General features: G+C 41.5%; 1 protein-coding gene across 6 annotated transcripts in view; it reads right to left on the reverse strand.

The window, feature by feature from the left end:
- The window catches only part of RCBTB1 (RCC1 and BTB domain containing protein 1), a 51,964-nt gene that overhangs the window by 16,114 nt on the left and 19,596 nt on the right, over positions 1-16,254 (reverse strand). For 5 of the 6 annotated variants that reach the window (XM_059144425.1, XM_059144423.1, XM_059144421.1 and 2 more), the window contains exons 5-8: positions 7,566-7,732; positions 4,185-4,343; positions 888-995; positions 384-526 (exon numbers count right to left, since the gene is read on the reverse strand). In XM_059144425.1, coding sequence (XP_059000408.1) covers positions 384-526; positions 888-995; positions 4,185-4,343; positions 7,566-7,732 — 577 coding nt within the window. The remainder of the gene's footprint in view (positions 1-383; positions 527-887; positions 996-4,184; positions 4,344-7,565; positions 7,733-16,254) is intronic. The other variant, XM_059144426.1, reaches the window with a different exon arrangement.

The raw sequence follows: 16,254 nt of genomic DNA on the forward strand, positions 1-16,254 counted from the left end.
TTTGGCTGAATAAACAAAGCATTATTCCAGTGATATACACTAAATCAAATCAATATTTAAAGATATTGTCCTTGGGGCACCTGGGTGGCTCAGTGGGTTAAGCCTCTGCCTTCAGGTCAGGTCATAATCTCAGGGTCCTGGGATCGAGACCTGCATGGGGCTCTCTGCTCGGCGGGGCGTCTGCTTCCCCCCTCTCTCTCTGCCTGCTTCTTTGCCTACTTGTGACCTCTCTTTGTCAAATGAATAAATAAAATCTTTAAAAAAAAAAAATGACAACGTAAAGAAACAGAAGAGTTACAAAAGCTAAACCCCATAGCTCAGCACACAGAGCCCCAAGTCCAAAACCACACACAGAACCCTGAGACATGGTACAGCCCAGTTACCTTTCTTTCTCCACCATGATGTGGGCCGGGCTTAGCAGGTTATTTTTATTGCCAGTTCCCAGCTGCCCATACGTGTTAGCTCCCCAGGCATAGAGCAAGCCCTCATCTGTTAGTGCTAGAGTGTGTGCATAGCCGCAGACAATCTGCAAGTAAATTTAAATGGTTACCATCAACAGGAAAACGGGAAAGGCAGGAGAAACATCTACTTAAAGACCACAGCCAGCTTCTGCAGAATGCCAATTCATCATCAGTTATGGGCTGACATTCTCTGGAACATTAAAAAAGCATTAGAAAAGCCCAAGACTGAGACACCTAGAGTTTTCCAATCGCCTTTTTTTTTTTAACTTGTCAAGACTGATGTGTCACCACCATGGTGTTCCTTCTCAATATGGGAATTTAGAGAAGATGAAACTGTAAATGTGGAAGATGAAGGCACACAGTAGTGTTCTCCAAGTTGGGGCAGGGGAGCTGGAGGTGAGCAGCAGCGCAATCCAGCACACATACCTGGTTCACACACACGCTGTGCAAAGCCGCCACTCGCACAGGGGTCAGCTGATTGCCATTGTTTCCCAAGCCTAGCTGACCATTGCCATTGTAACCCCAGCCATATACCTTAGAGAAAGAAAGGGAGAGAACAGGCTTTTAAAACTGTAAGAGGGAACATATAAAAATGCCGTTCACCTAAACAAATCAGGTACTTTTCCACTTCCAACACCCACACTCTATGTGATCCCACAAGGGATCTCCAAACAGAAGATATTTGGGGGGTGGGGATGGCAGAATTTGGCATAACAAACCTACTGTTTGGATAGCCTTGGGGCAAGTCATTTAATCTTGTTTTACACATGAGGAAGCTGATGCTCCTTAACAATTATGAAGCACTTCTTATATGTCAGGACATAATAAAAGGTACCAGTTTAACAGGAAAGATGGACCATTGCAAACTTTTGCAGTCAGGTGGTGAGCGCTATCCTAGAGATACAATCAAGTCACTACAAAAGCAGAGCAGAGAAAGGACTTAGCTAGAGAAAGATAGCTTAGGAACAACTTTCAGAAAACAGATTTGAGCAGAGATAAATGGAAGTGAATGTATTCCAGGGATAGGGTACAGAATGTTCTAAAAGCAGGTTCTAAACATGAGCAGGCAGGCCTAGCAGGACAAGTCCAGCACAGTGGCAGGACTGAAGACTAGAATGAAAAGCAAAGGCCAATGGGGTGAAGTACCGAAACACATACTAGGGAAAGTAGAATGCATCTATGGGCCTTCCACTGAAATATTTCACACATCTTGGAAAGATCGTGCTGGCTCCACATAACGGGGACTGGACTATTTAAGACTAGAGGAGGGACAGTCATTCAGGAGATATGTGTCTCTCATTAGCACACAGATGAGCCCTGCTGAGGGTCTAAATTAAGGCAATGACAGGGGAACCCAGAGAGAAGGAACAGATAGGAAAGAGGTTAAGAAGACGACATAACAGAATGTGGTGACCCCTTCGCTCTCTGGAGAGGGGAGTCATCAGCTGAAAGTAGTGGAGCTGGAGACAGGTTTGCCAGCAGTGGTAAAGGTTTAGAATGGCAAGTGTGGGACACAGGACAAAACACTGACCAGGAACAGACTATAGGTCTGGTCAAATGAGAAACCTGAAATGTCTGGTGGCACAGGACAAGGCAGGGCAAACAGATGGATGGGGCTTTTCAGGGCAGTGTGACAGAAGGGGAAGGAGGACAGAGAATTTAAGATACCAGCAGGAGATGGTTAAAAGCACTTTCCATAACATAAGCGCAACAGGTTTTAACTTTCTGCAGAGAAATCTGGCTTTAGCTATCAACAACTTTAATGGCATACCCTCTGACTCAGAAATCTCATTCCTGTGAACTTATTCTACAGAATACTTACAGAAGTGTACAGAGATATACAGTAACACAGGAAGTCAGTGCTACAGTGTTTATAACAGCAAAAATATAGAGACATTTGCAATATTCTTAGTGTGGGTCATCCAATAGGAAAACTAAGTAACCATTATAATGAAAAGCAGCTATAAATGGTCTGGTAATAGATTCAGGTAAACATCTGTCTTGTTAGCAGGAAAGTTGCAGACTAGCAGAGAAGAGCAGTAACCTATAATGATCCCATTTTTATAAATTTTATAGATTTTATATTTACCCATACAGAATTGTTTATAGGGAAAAACCCAAAAGGATAGTCATTAAACTATTAAGGTACTCACTTTTTACTTTATGTGTTTCATCTCCTTTTGTTTGTGAAAATAACCACATAATAATATTTTTTAAATTAAATTTATTTTTAAAAATAAAGGGAAAGCAAAGAATACTGAGATGGAGGATGTCCAATGACTATCCCAAGAACTTCTGAAAACATCCAAGATGACATCAGGATTGATTAAAAAAATAAGTTCACACTTCAGGTGAACATGGCCTGAGGAAGAGACTCATCAAATCACTACGCTATACACCTGAAACTAATGTAAAATTGTGCACTGATTATACTTCAATTAAAAAAACAAACAAAAACAAGCGCATATATACAGAGAACAGATTGGTGGTTTCTAGAGCTGGGGGCAGAAGAACACAGGCAAAATGGGCAAAGGGGAGCCAAAAAGTACAAACTACCAGTTATAAAATAAGTAAGTCATCGGGACGTAATGTACAGCATGGTGACTACAAGTAGTAATACTGTATTGCACATCTGAAAGCTGCTGAGAGAATCAACTTAGAAGTTCTCATCACAAGGAAAAAACTGCATGGTGACAGATAGTAACTAGACTTACTGTGGTGATCTTTAATTATATACAAACATTGAATCATTGCACTGTACACCTAAAACTAACATAATGTATGCCAATTATGCCTCAATAAAAATAATTTAAAACAGTAAGTTAACATAGATGAGTATTCAGAAAACGCCAAAGCACTCTAGCACTGCAATGCATACCCCACACATCTGTAGCCAAAGACAATCTTTGTGGGGTGCCTGGGTGCCTCAGGTCATGATCTCCAGGTCCTGGTTAAGATTAAGCCCCACCCCTCCACCTCTTTGGCTCCCTGCTCAGCAGGGAGGCTGCTTTGCCCTTGCTTCTGCCCCTCCCCTGCTTGTGTTCTCACAAGCTCTCTTTCTCTCACTCTCTCAAATGAATAAAATCTCAAAGACATATCTTTGCATAATTTTTCTCCACTAAGACACTGACAGATTGGTAACAGGCCTATTTAAGTAGAAATTACAACCAGAATAATTGTACAGAAATAACCATCAGCTCAAAGGTAGTCAAGGTAAAGGAGCACTAAAAATTGAGTTTTTAAAAGTAGCCAACAACAACTGGCACAAAAAATTCTGCTCTTGTAAGTAGCTTCCTCCTGCCAACAAACTCCAGATGCAGGCTGACAAACATCGCTGCTGACAAACATCGCCGGTTAACTTGACAGAGGGCACACTTGATTTCTTCATTGGATAAAAGAGGTAGTATCAAATTCTTCACTACAGTAAATCACAAATACCTATGAACACCAAACTACCTGGGGTCTCACAAAAAAAAAAAAAAAAAAAATTGAGACATATGAGTATCTTTACTTGCAGATTAATCTTAGAATTAAAAATTCATACTGAGGAGCAAACACCCTCTAGGTACTCCTCAATCAGTAACCAGTTAACTACCCACGAAACTATAAAACAAAGCACTTTTCCTTCCATGATCGCATACATGCTCCTCATGCAGAAAATGCTATTTCAAGAGAGAGGAGGTGAGGATGGGGGGGGGGGGGTGTAATGCAGAGAGAGCTCACCTCACCATTGTCCAGAACAGCCATGGATGAGGTCTGACCACAAGCAATGCCAACCACCCTCTTAATATGTAAACAGTTTGTAACTTTGCGAGGAGTTGGTTGATTTGTTGTAGATCCTGATCCCACCTGGCCACAGTTGTTATAGCCCCAAGCGAATACCTACACAAAACAAGGGGGAAAGAATGAATTACTAGTAACGGGGTGAACATTCTACCTCTAACACACATTAATAATCATAAAATAAAAATAAATCCACTTAACAAATATTTACAATGTGCTACATGGCTCTACATACTTTCTGGGCACCACGACCATCTTTAATTTTCATAGTCATCCTGCATAGTGACCCTGGGCCCGGGTAGATACTATTATCACCCACATTTTCTACACAGAAATGGAACCCGAGAGGTTAAGTGGCTTACTTGAGGTCCTACCAAGTAAGCAGTAAACATGGAATGAGAACCCAAGAAGTGTAGCTGTGCTACTAACCATGACACCGTACTGCCTCAGTCATATGACAGCCATATATGATTTGTCTGGCATCAGTAAGAAATAAAGCATATACCACATAAGTAGGAGGGAGAGGAAAAGTCTGCTTAACTCTTTGGACACAAATACTCTTTTTTTTTCCTTCACAGGAAGCTTTAAAGCCCTACAATGCTTCTCCCTGTCTCACTAATTGCCAAAACTGAGTATTACATAACATTTCCTGATGACTCATGGCCATCACAATTACAATTACCAATCACAGTTACAGGTCATAACACAGTAAGGCTCACAAGTACCAAAGAGGTGTCTGTCCCTACAGAAATGACACCAGGTTGTTAGGCTATTCTGGATACTGTCTTCTCTGAGTTTTCATTCACTGTCAACTCCAAGCAGCAACCCTCCTCAAATGCACCCTGTGCACCTTTGGCCTATGATTTTCCATTAGGTGAAAACCAGATTTCTAAAGAGACCCAAATAAATCTCTAAGCTAGTTAAAATCTAGTAACAAAGATGAAAAACAAAACAACAACAACAAAATCACTGCACGTTAATTACCAACTAAGCCTATCAAATAAGAGTGTGACCAGAGAGAAGAGTAAGGGGAGGGTGGATGCCAGCAGCCTGGGAAAGAACTTCCTCCAACACTAGAATTTCTAGGAAGCCCCTACCCCTTTCACTTGCCCCAGCAATGGTCCTCCCACATCCTGAAGTCTGGCTTCCACAATCTTTCCTCGGTCAGCACTTCCTACCTCCGCTCACACGTCTGATGCTGCCCAAGGCAACCAGAGCAAAACCTATGGCTGGAGCCTTAAAAGAATATGCACTAGAGGTTCATTTCACAGGTACAAAAGAAATAACTGGCAACACTTCCCGAAAGTGGGTTCACGGGAGCATCTGGTATAATAAGACAAATATTTAGCACAATTATCCAAAGTAGCATATGCTCACAGTTAAAGAAAACCAGGATTCCAGGCTGTACAAATTAGGGAATTCTAATTTTAATATTCTTCTGGCACTTCTTCTCAAGTACCCCAAGCCCATTGCAATGCAGCTGCCTTTTATTTAAAAATGAGGACTACGGTTCCAATAATCAAAATCAGAGCAGCAAACTACAGATTCGGGGCATAAGACCCGGGTGCTAGGCCTAGTCCCAGCACATCCCAGCCGTGAAACCTTGATCTCACTCAGTTTCTCTGGTTTCTTCACCCATAACCTGCCCCACATAATAAAATCACTATTAACATCACTGACGGATTTTAAATGAGAGAACAGAATGGTCTGTGCTTTAGAAGTCACAGGGAGTATGGGCACCTGGATGGTGCAGTCATTTGGGCATCTGACCCTTGGTTTCAGCTTGGGTCAGGATCTCAGGGTCTCGAGATTGAGCCCCACATTGGACTCCTTGCTCAGTGTGGAATCTGCTTGATATTCTCTCTCCTCCCTCTGCCCCTCTCACTCATGCTCTAAAATAAATAAATCAATCTTAAAAAAAAAAAATTACAGGGGGCAGAAAAGTAGTAATACTTAACAGGTAGACCAATTAAAAAGCTATAGAATAAAAGAGACCATGGCAATAGCCCAGGCTGACAGCAAGTTCTGACCTAAGGTTATAGAGATAAAGAGAAACAAAAGGAGACAAAAGATTAGAAGGTAGAATCAATAAGATCAGAAAACTTTATGATAAGTAAGCAAAGAACTTGGGGGTGAAAAAGTGGTACAGTACCTATTGGAATGTTGATAAAGTTCTTTTCTTTCTTTCTTTTTTTTTTTTTTAAAGATTTTATTTATTTATTTGACAGAGAGAGATCACAAGTAGGCAGAGAGGCAGGCAGAGAGAGAGAGGAGGAAGCAGGCTCCCTGCCGAGCAGAGAGCCCGATGCGGGACTCGATCTCAGGACCCTGGGATCACGACCTGAGCTGAAGGCAGCGGCCTAACCCACTGAGCCACCCAGGCGCCCGATAAAGTTATTTTCTATGACATCATTACATTTGCCAAAAAACAAAACAGACTTTAATGGATGAGGTAGTTAAAAAACAAAAACTAAAGGACAGACCACTGTCATACACATCTGATTTATAGTCTTAGCAAAGAGCAGGAGACTCAACTGCCGTAAGGCTTAGTCTACTGCTATCAAAACGGTGGTCCTCATCCCATAGGTTATATTAGAAAAAGAATGTGTTCCCACATGTTTTTAGTTGTACACATAGGGCTACTATGTTTATACTATCCCAGATATACATAGGGTCATTATTTACTTTTTAGGTTGTTAGCAAAAGGTGTTAAATACCCATTAGCAGATAAATGGACAAACTATGGCATATACACATACAGAGTATTATTCAGCCTTAAAAAGGAGAGAAGTTCTGACACATACACCAAAACGGACAAACCCTGACAACATTATGCTCAGTGAAATAAGGCAGTCATAAAGGATGAACACTGCATGGTTCCACTCCAGTGAGCTACCCAGAGCAGTCAGACTCATGGAGACAAAATGGTGTTCACCCAGGGCCGGCAGGGAGAGGGAGAGCTAGTCTGGTAGGTGCAGCTTCGGCTCTGCAAGATAGAGTTCTGCAGACGGATGGTGATGCTGGTTGCATAACAATGTGAATATACCTAATGTCACTGAACTGACATTCAACAGATCACATGGATATAAAAATACATACACATATTTTATAAAAATATAAAATTTGTCATCCTAACCCATTTTAAGTGGTTAAAGAGACCATGGCAATAGTCCAGGCATATGATAAAATGGTTGTGGGAAGTGGCTCTCACACATCCTGAGGCCTGGCTTCCACAATTCTTAAAAATGGCTAGGACGGCAATTTTGTATTACGTGTATTTTACCACAGTTTAAAAATAAAGAATAAAAGCAGGGTACTTACCTCTCCATCAGCTGCCAGAGCCATTGAATGATGTGAGCCACAAGCTACTTCAACCACTTGCTTGATCAAGAGATTGGTACAGACTTGGATGGGAGCAATGCCTTGGTTGGTCGTCCCATTCCCAAGCTGGCTATATCCATTGTGGCCCCAGGCATAAACAACTCCATCTATATGAGATGGCCACACACAAAGAATCAACTCCAAGAAGGAATGGTAAGCCCTGTACTTTCTTCCCCAGACTTTGCAAAACTTATTCTCCAACCTTAATTTCTTTCACACTGCCTCCTTCTCCCTATAAAGTAACCACTGATGAAGGGAAGGGAAAGAGGGAAAGATGAGGAAACCAGATAGAAAAACGTAGAATCATTCAAGAAAGGACCTGACACTAATAAGGGATCAGTTTTATGGTCAAAAGTCAGTTTGATGTACAAAAATTAGACCATCTGAACACACTGATTCATCTCAGTAGTTTCCATGTCAGGTACCCAGCAAAAGGCAAAAGACCTAAGAAAGCTCACCATTATCAGTCTTTACTATCATTTTACCAAATACCAAGTCTCAGGGAACTACTGAGGGTGTGTGTGTGTGTGTGTGTGTGTGTACGCACGCATTGTGCACACACAACTCTCACAAAGTACGGAGGAAAGAGGTATACTTTTTGTATAAACTACATACAAAAATGTAAGAGCTTTCCTCATGCAGACTATAATTGGCAAAAAATCTGGCTCCATTTTTCTCTAATGACTTTATCTTTTTGGGACTCTGACAGAGAGAACTTCTTTGTTTTCTCTCTAGAAGTACCACTGTTTTGTGCATTTCCTCCTACAGCAAGCCTAAGTGTCAAGAGCAGAGATCTCCAAGTTACACACTCTCTGCATATCTTTCCCATGGTAATAAAACATCCTGCCCTACTAAGGACAATCTAGACCTGGAAATGATGATATCCAAGAGCAAAGCAGAAATCCAAGCGTTATTGTCAGGCTGCTGTCTCACTGAAATGGTCCCTAAGCAACCAGGGAAAGGTAGGTTTCTGATGATCTAATCTAGAATCTAATCTTCTGTTTCTCACAAGAGGTTTTCCCTATTACAAAAATTATGACAGAAACCATAAATGGGAAAATTCATCCTAAAACGAATGAGGCTATAGATTGAAAAAGTGTAACATCTATAAAAAAAAAAAGTCCATGATATTATGTTAAAGTTATATCAGGTGATAGAAATGTCCAAACTTACAAGTGTTTTCATTCCTAAGAGACAGAAAAATAGACCTGAACAGATAAAAATATAGCCCTTGTTCTTGGATAGTAACACTCAGTACCAAAAAGATGGTAGTTTTTCCTATGCAAATATATAAATTTGAAATAATAGAAATAAAATGACTTAAGTTACTTTCTGGAACTAGACAAACTGATTAGAAAGTTCAGTGGGAAGAACACAAGAATAAATAGAAAAATTCAAAGAAAAGAAGGGAGAGGACAGCTGGCTCTACCAGTTATTAAAACCCATAAAAAGTTTCTAAAACTAAAATTAATACTAGGACATGAACAGATAGACAAACCAGTGAAATGGAACTGAAGCTCTAGAAATAAACCAACTGCATACAGAAATAAAAGCTATGTCATTTCAGGAAGAAAGGACTTTTTACAAGTTGGTTGAAATAATTGGTTATGTTGAAAAATGAGATTCATTCCTCATACCATGATAACTTCCTAGTGAATCAAATATTTAAATGTGAAAAATAAAACTATACAATGGGTATGAAGGAGGGCATGTATTGCATGGGGCACTGGGTATTATAGGCAAACAATGAATCTTGGAACGCTGCATCAAAAACTAATGATGAACTGTATGCTGACTAATACAATACAATTTAAAAAATAAAACTATACAAGAATTAGAAGGAAAAAATTGGTGAATTCTTCCATAATCTGGGAATAGGGAAACTTTCCTACGACTCAAAAATCTAGAAGCAATAAAAAGAGTGATAAATCTACTTAATATGTTTTTTAAAACTTTACATGGAAAAAAACACCTAGAACAAAGAAAAAAATGAAATATTAGGAAAAAATACTTATAATTTATATTACTAGGAGGTAATGTCTGTATAATAAAAAGAGCTTCTAAAAATATGAAAGAAAAAGACCAAGAACTCTCTAGAAATATGAACTGATGGTTCACAATGAAAGAAATGTACATGACTCCTAACCATACAAAAAGATACTCATCCTCATTCTTAAGAGGAAAAATCCAAATTCAGAAGCTGAGACTCCTACTCACCAAAGCTACCACCTAGCTTCTACCATTGCCGAAAGCCTGCTATGTCAGTAACAAAGACTAATGCCGAGTCCCTGGCACAGCATCACCCTTTTAAAGAGACCGACTACCTACTTCGTAATAGCTGACTATTACCAAGCTGACTCCAATTGACTCTTTCAATCCTGGAAGGAGCAGCCATTCATACTAACAGAAATCAATACATAATCAGGATAAAGGTTTCCTGCACACAGGGCCTGAGCTAGCACAGCTATACGAGGGCTTACAGAACACAAAACCGCTCATTAGACCAAGGTAAACAAGGTGCAGCAGTGCTCTCATGACCACGGGGCTTCCAGTCCTATCTCATGAACAGCAACATGCAACAGAGGCCAGCTGGACACAGCAATGACAAGCCGCCTGAAGGTACAGCTAAGGCATCAGCCTGGAGAAGAGACCATGTGAGGACGGGACACTAAGCTCCAAGGTACAGATTCTAAATGACCACTAAATGGTGCTGTTTCCCTAAAAGGTAGAGTACGTGGGTCCCGGAACCACAGTGGATTATATGAGTGACCCTACTGACCATCACTCCCAGGGACCGACTTGGGGAATCTGCTTCCTGTCCTTGAAATTAGAGGTTCTGTAGGTTTAGAAGTCCTGGTTCCCTAAGTAGAAACACTTCCACTAATGGACACAGCAAGAATTCCACTGAATGGCACTTCTGTGTTCCTCTAATCAAAGGATCAAAAGGAAAAAAGGAGTCACCCTGTTGGCAGGGGCAACTGACCCAGTCAGCAGGAAGAGGAAGGATTGCTGATTTATACTGGGGGCAAGAGAGGAATATGCTTGGCAAGGAGGTGAAAGGTGGTACTTTGGGTGCCCACTTATCCAACAGTGACGGCAAACGGAAATGCACAGTAGCCATAGCCAGAGTACAGCATGGTTAGGGGCTTGCATCCCTCAAGCATGAGCATCTAGGTCACACAATTAGGTTAGCCCCCAGGGCCAGATGCTACCCAAATAAGAAAGGAACCTAGAAGGAGCACTAGAGGATGGAGGATCTGAGTATCCGTGTGGCCATGAGACTAGCTACGGGAGGAGGCAGTGAATTATCCCACCAGGAGTCTTCACTAAGTCTTCCCTAGGAAAAGAAGCCCTCCAGAAACCTAGAGGAGCTATCCCCAAAACCTGTCAGAAGACATGGATCTGAGCGGTGCATGGAAGAGAATGAATGAATGCTGTGCTGCGTCACCCAGATGCTCCCTTGGAATTAAGGATCTTATTCTCCAGATGCTGGGACTGCTGCCAGCTGCCTGTTCTCAGCCATTGGTCCTCTCCAGATGTGCCCATGGCAATCACCTTCTTGTGATTATCTTATTATTACATTATTATTATTATTCTTACTATCATCACATTATTTTACTATCTTAAAATAGTATATATACATGTTTCTTCCCTTTTTACTTGATGAAGCATAGAAGAGTGAGCTTCCTGAGATGGCCTTTTAGTCCCAGCTCCCCAGGAAGCTTTCAAAGCAACCCCATCCAACCCCATCAACTTCCCCAGCCCTGCTCTTGCCACACAGTCTCTGACTAACCAAGGATCAAGCTTCAGAATCATGTCAGGGTGAAGAGATGAGCAAAATTACCAACGGATGAGACAGTGAAACCAACTAGGATAGAAGGGAAAGTGGGGAGTGGGAAGGGCCCAGCGAAGGGCAAGCACAGAGGGAGGAAGCAAGGAAGCATCCCACGAAGTTCTGACCTTTAAGGAAACCCAGTCTTCAGAGACTAGAAGTAGAGTTGGAGGAGTGGTCAGAAACAACTAATTTTATAAGTAATCTAACTTCATATTACTTCAGAAGACAGAAAAAGAAATCCACAAGCCCTAGGTCTATGTGTAAAATAATAAACAAAATGAATACTGATCTTCAGAGTATCACCAGATGGGATTAGATTTTTTTTTTTTTTTCTTTTGAGGAAAGGCAGACTGCCACATAGCACCTTGTTTGGCTGTGTCTAGGGTCTTGGAAGCTTGACTACCCTATGTTCTCCTACAAATGGACTTTGAGAGCTTGTTTGGAGGTTCTAGTGGGGAGCGCAGCTACATATGCCCCGGACTTCCTCTACTGGGGAAGGTGGTCCTCTCCAACTGAGCACAGAGCTTCAGGAGGGACATACATGGAGCAGTGAGGAGGAAAGGGACACCCACCTACCCAGCCAGAACAGCTGTATCAACCCTGGTGATCAACAGGGTGTCAGATGTGGCAGCCAGATCATGCTCACATCTTAGATTTTCAATTTAATGATGTAGCACTGACCTTTTAGAAAGAACACAAAAGTCAGTGAAGTGTGGAAAATTGAACACATTTTTATCTTTACTCCTTCCTTAAGGACCTTATTCTCCAGATGCTGGGACTGCTGTCAGCTGCCTTGCTGATAGAGAGTGAAGGGAGAAATTTTTTTTTTTTAAAAAAGGCAACAACGATCAAGGACAAAAAAGAACAATAAATAAGATGATGACAAAATTTTGGAAGATGGAAGGCAGATAGATGTGGTTAGTAACACCGCTGACCAGGGAAGCTGATACCTACAACTGCAAAAGAAGCAGCCAATTAGGGACGCCTGGGTGGCTCAGTTGGTTAAGCAGCTGCCTTCAGCTCAGGTCATGATCCTGGCGTCCTGGGATCGAGTCCCACATCGGGCTCCTTGCTCAGCAGGGAGCCTGCTTCTCCCTCTGCCTCTGCATGCCATTCTGTCTGCCTGTGCTCGCTTTCTCCCCCTCTCTCTCTATGATAAATAAATAAAAATCTTTAAAAAAAAAAAAAAAAAAAAGAAGCAGCCAATTACAACCTGGGATCTCAGGAAGGCCCAGGGATTGGAGGGACCAGACACCACAGGAGATGTAAGCGTGGGTGTAACCCAAATCAGAAGCACTTAGACCCCAAATCCTCATCCTCTTGCTGTGGGGTCAGGCAACAACCCCTTGCCAACGCTGGTATAAGACAAAGAGACCTACAGCATTTATTTGCTGTGAATTTCTTACTGTAGCTGCCCTGAAACCCACATTCCCCCTTTGCCCAACCTCCCTCCCTCCCTTCTCCCACATAACACGACAAAGAAAATGAGCTAGCAGAATAATCCAGAGAGGCCCTGATGACAGCCTTGAGGCACCGTTTTGAGGAAAGAAGTGGAAGGCCACATACTGCATAGTGTGAGATCCCTGTCTGACCCCTGCTCATGGAAACCTGTCAAAAAAAAAAAAAAAAAAGCCTGTCCAGGTCAGGAATCTGGAAGGTTCCACTCTACAGAAGCTCCTATACTGACACTGAGAGAATCCCTAATGAAACAGCTGCTATCTCCCTGAAGTGAAGCTTGGCACTTGAGAAACCCATGAACCCAGTGCTCCCAGCATGTGTATTATTAACACCTGGGTCTCACCTGCAGACAGACAGCCAAGATCACCAAACTTTTCAAGAAAGCCCCTAACAAGGAAAGTCAGAGACCGGGTCGCCTGGGTGGTTCAGTGGGTTAAAGGCTCTGCCTTCGGCTCAGGTCGTGATCCCAGGGTTGTGGGATTGAGCCCTGCATTGGGCTCTCTGCTCAGCAGAGAACCTGCTTCCCTTCCTCTCTCTCTGCCTGCCTTTCTGCCCACCTGTGATCTCTGTCTGTCAAATAAATAAATAAAATCTAAGAAAAGAAGGAAAAAAAAGAAAAGAAAAGTCAGAGACCAAAACAAATTAAGGAGAAAGAAAAAAACCGGGAAGGGAAGAAAAAGAAACACTGCAGAGAATAGAAGACAACATGAAAATAACCTACGACAACCTCAAAGAGAAGTCAGTGAATCCATGACACAAGGACAGGAGGCTCAAGAAAGGCACACTGAGAGAACAAGGAAGAGAACAGGAAAACGTAACAGCAGAAACATGAAAATCTGACATCAGAGTTGTAAGATAAAGTTGAAGAAATTTCCCAAAAAGTAGATAGGAAACAAAATATAAAAAAGAGGATCAGATCAGAATCCTTTAACTTCCTACCGAGAAAAATTCCAAAAAAGAAGAGAACAGAGAAAACAAAGAAGGGACATTATCCATGAACTATAACAAGAAAATAATCCAGGGCACCTGAGTGGCTCAGTTGGTTAAGCGACTGCCTTCGGCTCAAGTCATGATCCTGGAGTCCCAGATCGAGTCCCGCATTGGGATCCCTGCTCAGTGGAGAGTCTGCTTCTCCCTTTGACCCTTCCCCTTCTCATGTTCTCTCTCTCTCTCTTTTTCTCTCTCTCTCAAATAAATAAAAAAATAAAAAATAAATAAAACAAGAAAATAATCTAGACATGAAGGAATTTCCAAACTGAAGAGTCAACAGAATGATCAATACAATAAATTAAAAATTGGGGTCCCTGGGTGGCTCAGCTGGTTAAACATCTGCCATTGGTTCAGATCATAGTTCTGGGGTCCTGGGATTGAGCCCCAGTGGGGCTCCCTGCTCAGCAGGTAGTCTGCTTCTCCCTTCTCCGCCCCCGCTCTCTCTCTCTCTCTCACTCATGCAAGCATGCTCTCTCTCATAAAATCTTTTCTTAATTAATTAAAAATTACCCACACCAGAGTATATAACCATGACTTTTTTCAGAAAACTGGGAATAAAGAAAAGATCTTAAACCTTCCAAAGAGGAAAAAACGGTCATATGCAAAAATAGCTAAAGACAGAATGGCATCGGAATCTCAAGAGCAACCCTGATTTGAGAGGTGTGATGACTTTAAAATTTGGAAATAAGATTTTTAATCATGAATTTTAAGCCCAGCCAAACCACTGAGCAACTGCATGCATAATATGAAGACATTTTAAGAGAATGTCTCAAAGATTTCTCTCACACCACCTTCCTTGGGAAGCTACCAGAGAATCTGTTCATCCAAATAAGGGTATAATCTAAGGAAGATGACACAGGGGCACAAGAAATAGGGGATCTAGAAAGGACAAAGGTGAGGGGACTTCACAGATGACAGTGAATGAGGTTCTAGGTTAAGAGCTGGGCGGCAGGCCTACAGTGACCAGCCCTGGCTGGAACACGGGGCTGGAGGGCTCCAAAGACAGACAGACAAATCAGACAAACAGACAAATCAGAAGTGCTGAGATACATATACTGCTCTACTGATGCTTTTGGACATAATGACAGCCCTATAGAAAAATAAGTGAACAAATCCCAGGAAAACAAACAGTTGTACAGAAGGTGGTAGCTCAGCCAAAAATCACAGTTACAGAGTGTTAATAATGTAAACACTGAATATCGACTTAACCAAAATGGCGGTATTGCTATACTGAAAGGACTGAAGGAGGAAAAGAAGGGGAAAGAAAGCTAACTTCTATCAGCCATGATAAAAAGTGGAAGAATAAGATCTAAAATTGAAAATTCACAAAGAAAGTGTATATGTATTAATTTAAAAATCAAGATAAAATGTGAAGAAACACTTGAAGGGGTTAAAAGTGGTTCCTTCAGAAAGGGTAATTTCTAAGACTGAGGAGGGGTGAGGCAGAGGTCCTTCTGTTTTTTACTAAAAGCCATACGCTACTTGATGTTCTGAAGTGTTTTAAATGGTTTAATTTGTTTTAAAACTATTTGTTTGTAATACGTATACAATATGCACAAATATATGTGCTATACATACACTGATACATGATGTAGGCTACATTTAAAGAATATTGTATAAAATGTATCATAACAATCAAAACAGAATTAAAGAAAAATATTCCCACAAGAAAAATCAGCTATTTATATTTTTATGTTTTATGTTTACTTATGTTTATATCACTATAACACTCAAGATAGTTAAGACTACACGATCTGGACTCTGCAAATAATTCCAAGAGCTATAATTTCCTAAGGTCACCACTTTGAAGAAAACCAAGAATTTAAATATATATATGTTTTAGGGGTGCCTGGGTGGCTCAGTCGGTTAAGAATGCAACTCTTTGGGGACTGGGTGACTCAGTCATTGGGCGTCTGCTTTCAGCTCAGGTCCTGATCCCAGTGTCCTGGGATCGAGCCCCGGATCGGGTTCCCTACTCAGCAGGAAGCCTGCTTCTCTCTCTCCCACTCCCCCTGCTTGTGTTCCCTCTCTGGCTGTCTATCTGTCAAACACATAAATAAAATCTTTAAATAAACAAAAACAAGAATCCAACTCTTGATTTCAGCTCTGGTCATGATCTCAGGGTCGTGAGATCAAGCCCAGTATTGGGTTCCAAGCTCAGCGGAGAGCCTACCTGAGATTCTGTCTCTCCCTCACCCTCTGCCCCTCCCCCCACACACATGAAGGTGCGCACACGCTCTCTCAAGTAATCTTTATTTTAAAAATAAATAATATAAATGTATACGTTTTAGTGTGTTTGCTCTAAAAAACTGTCCCAGTGTTTTACAGTCAGATATCAGTAACCAG

The sequence above is a fragment of the Mustela lutreola genome, chromosome 13, assembly GCF_030435805.1.
Source record: "Mustela lutreola isolate mMusLut2 chromosome 13, mMusLut2.pri, whole genome shotgun sequence".
In the NCBI taxonomy this organism is placed as follows: Eukaryota; Metazoa; Chordata; class Mammalia; order Carnivora; family Mustelidae; genus Mustela; species Mustela lutreola.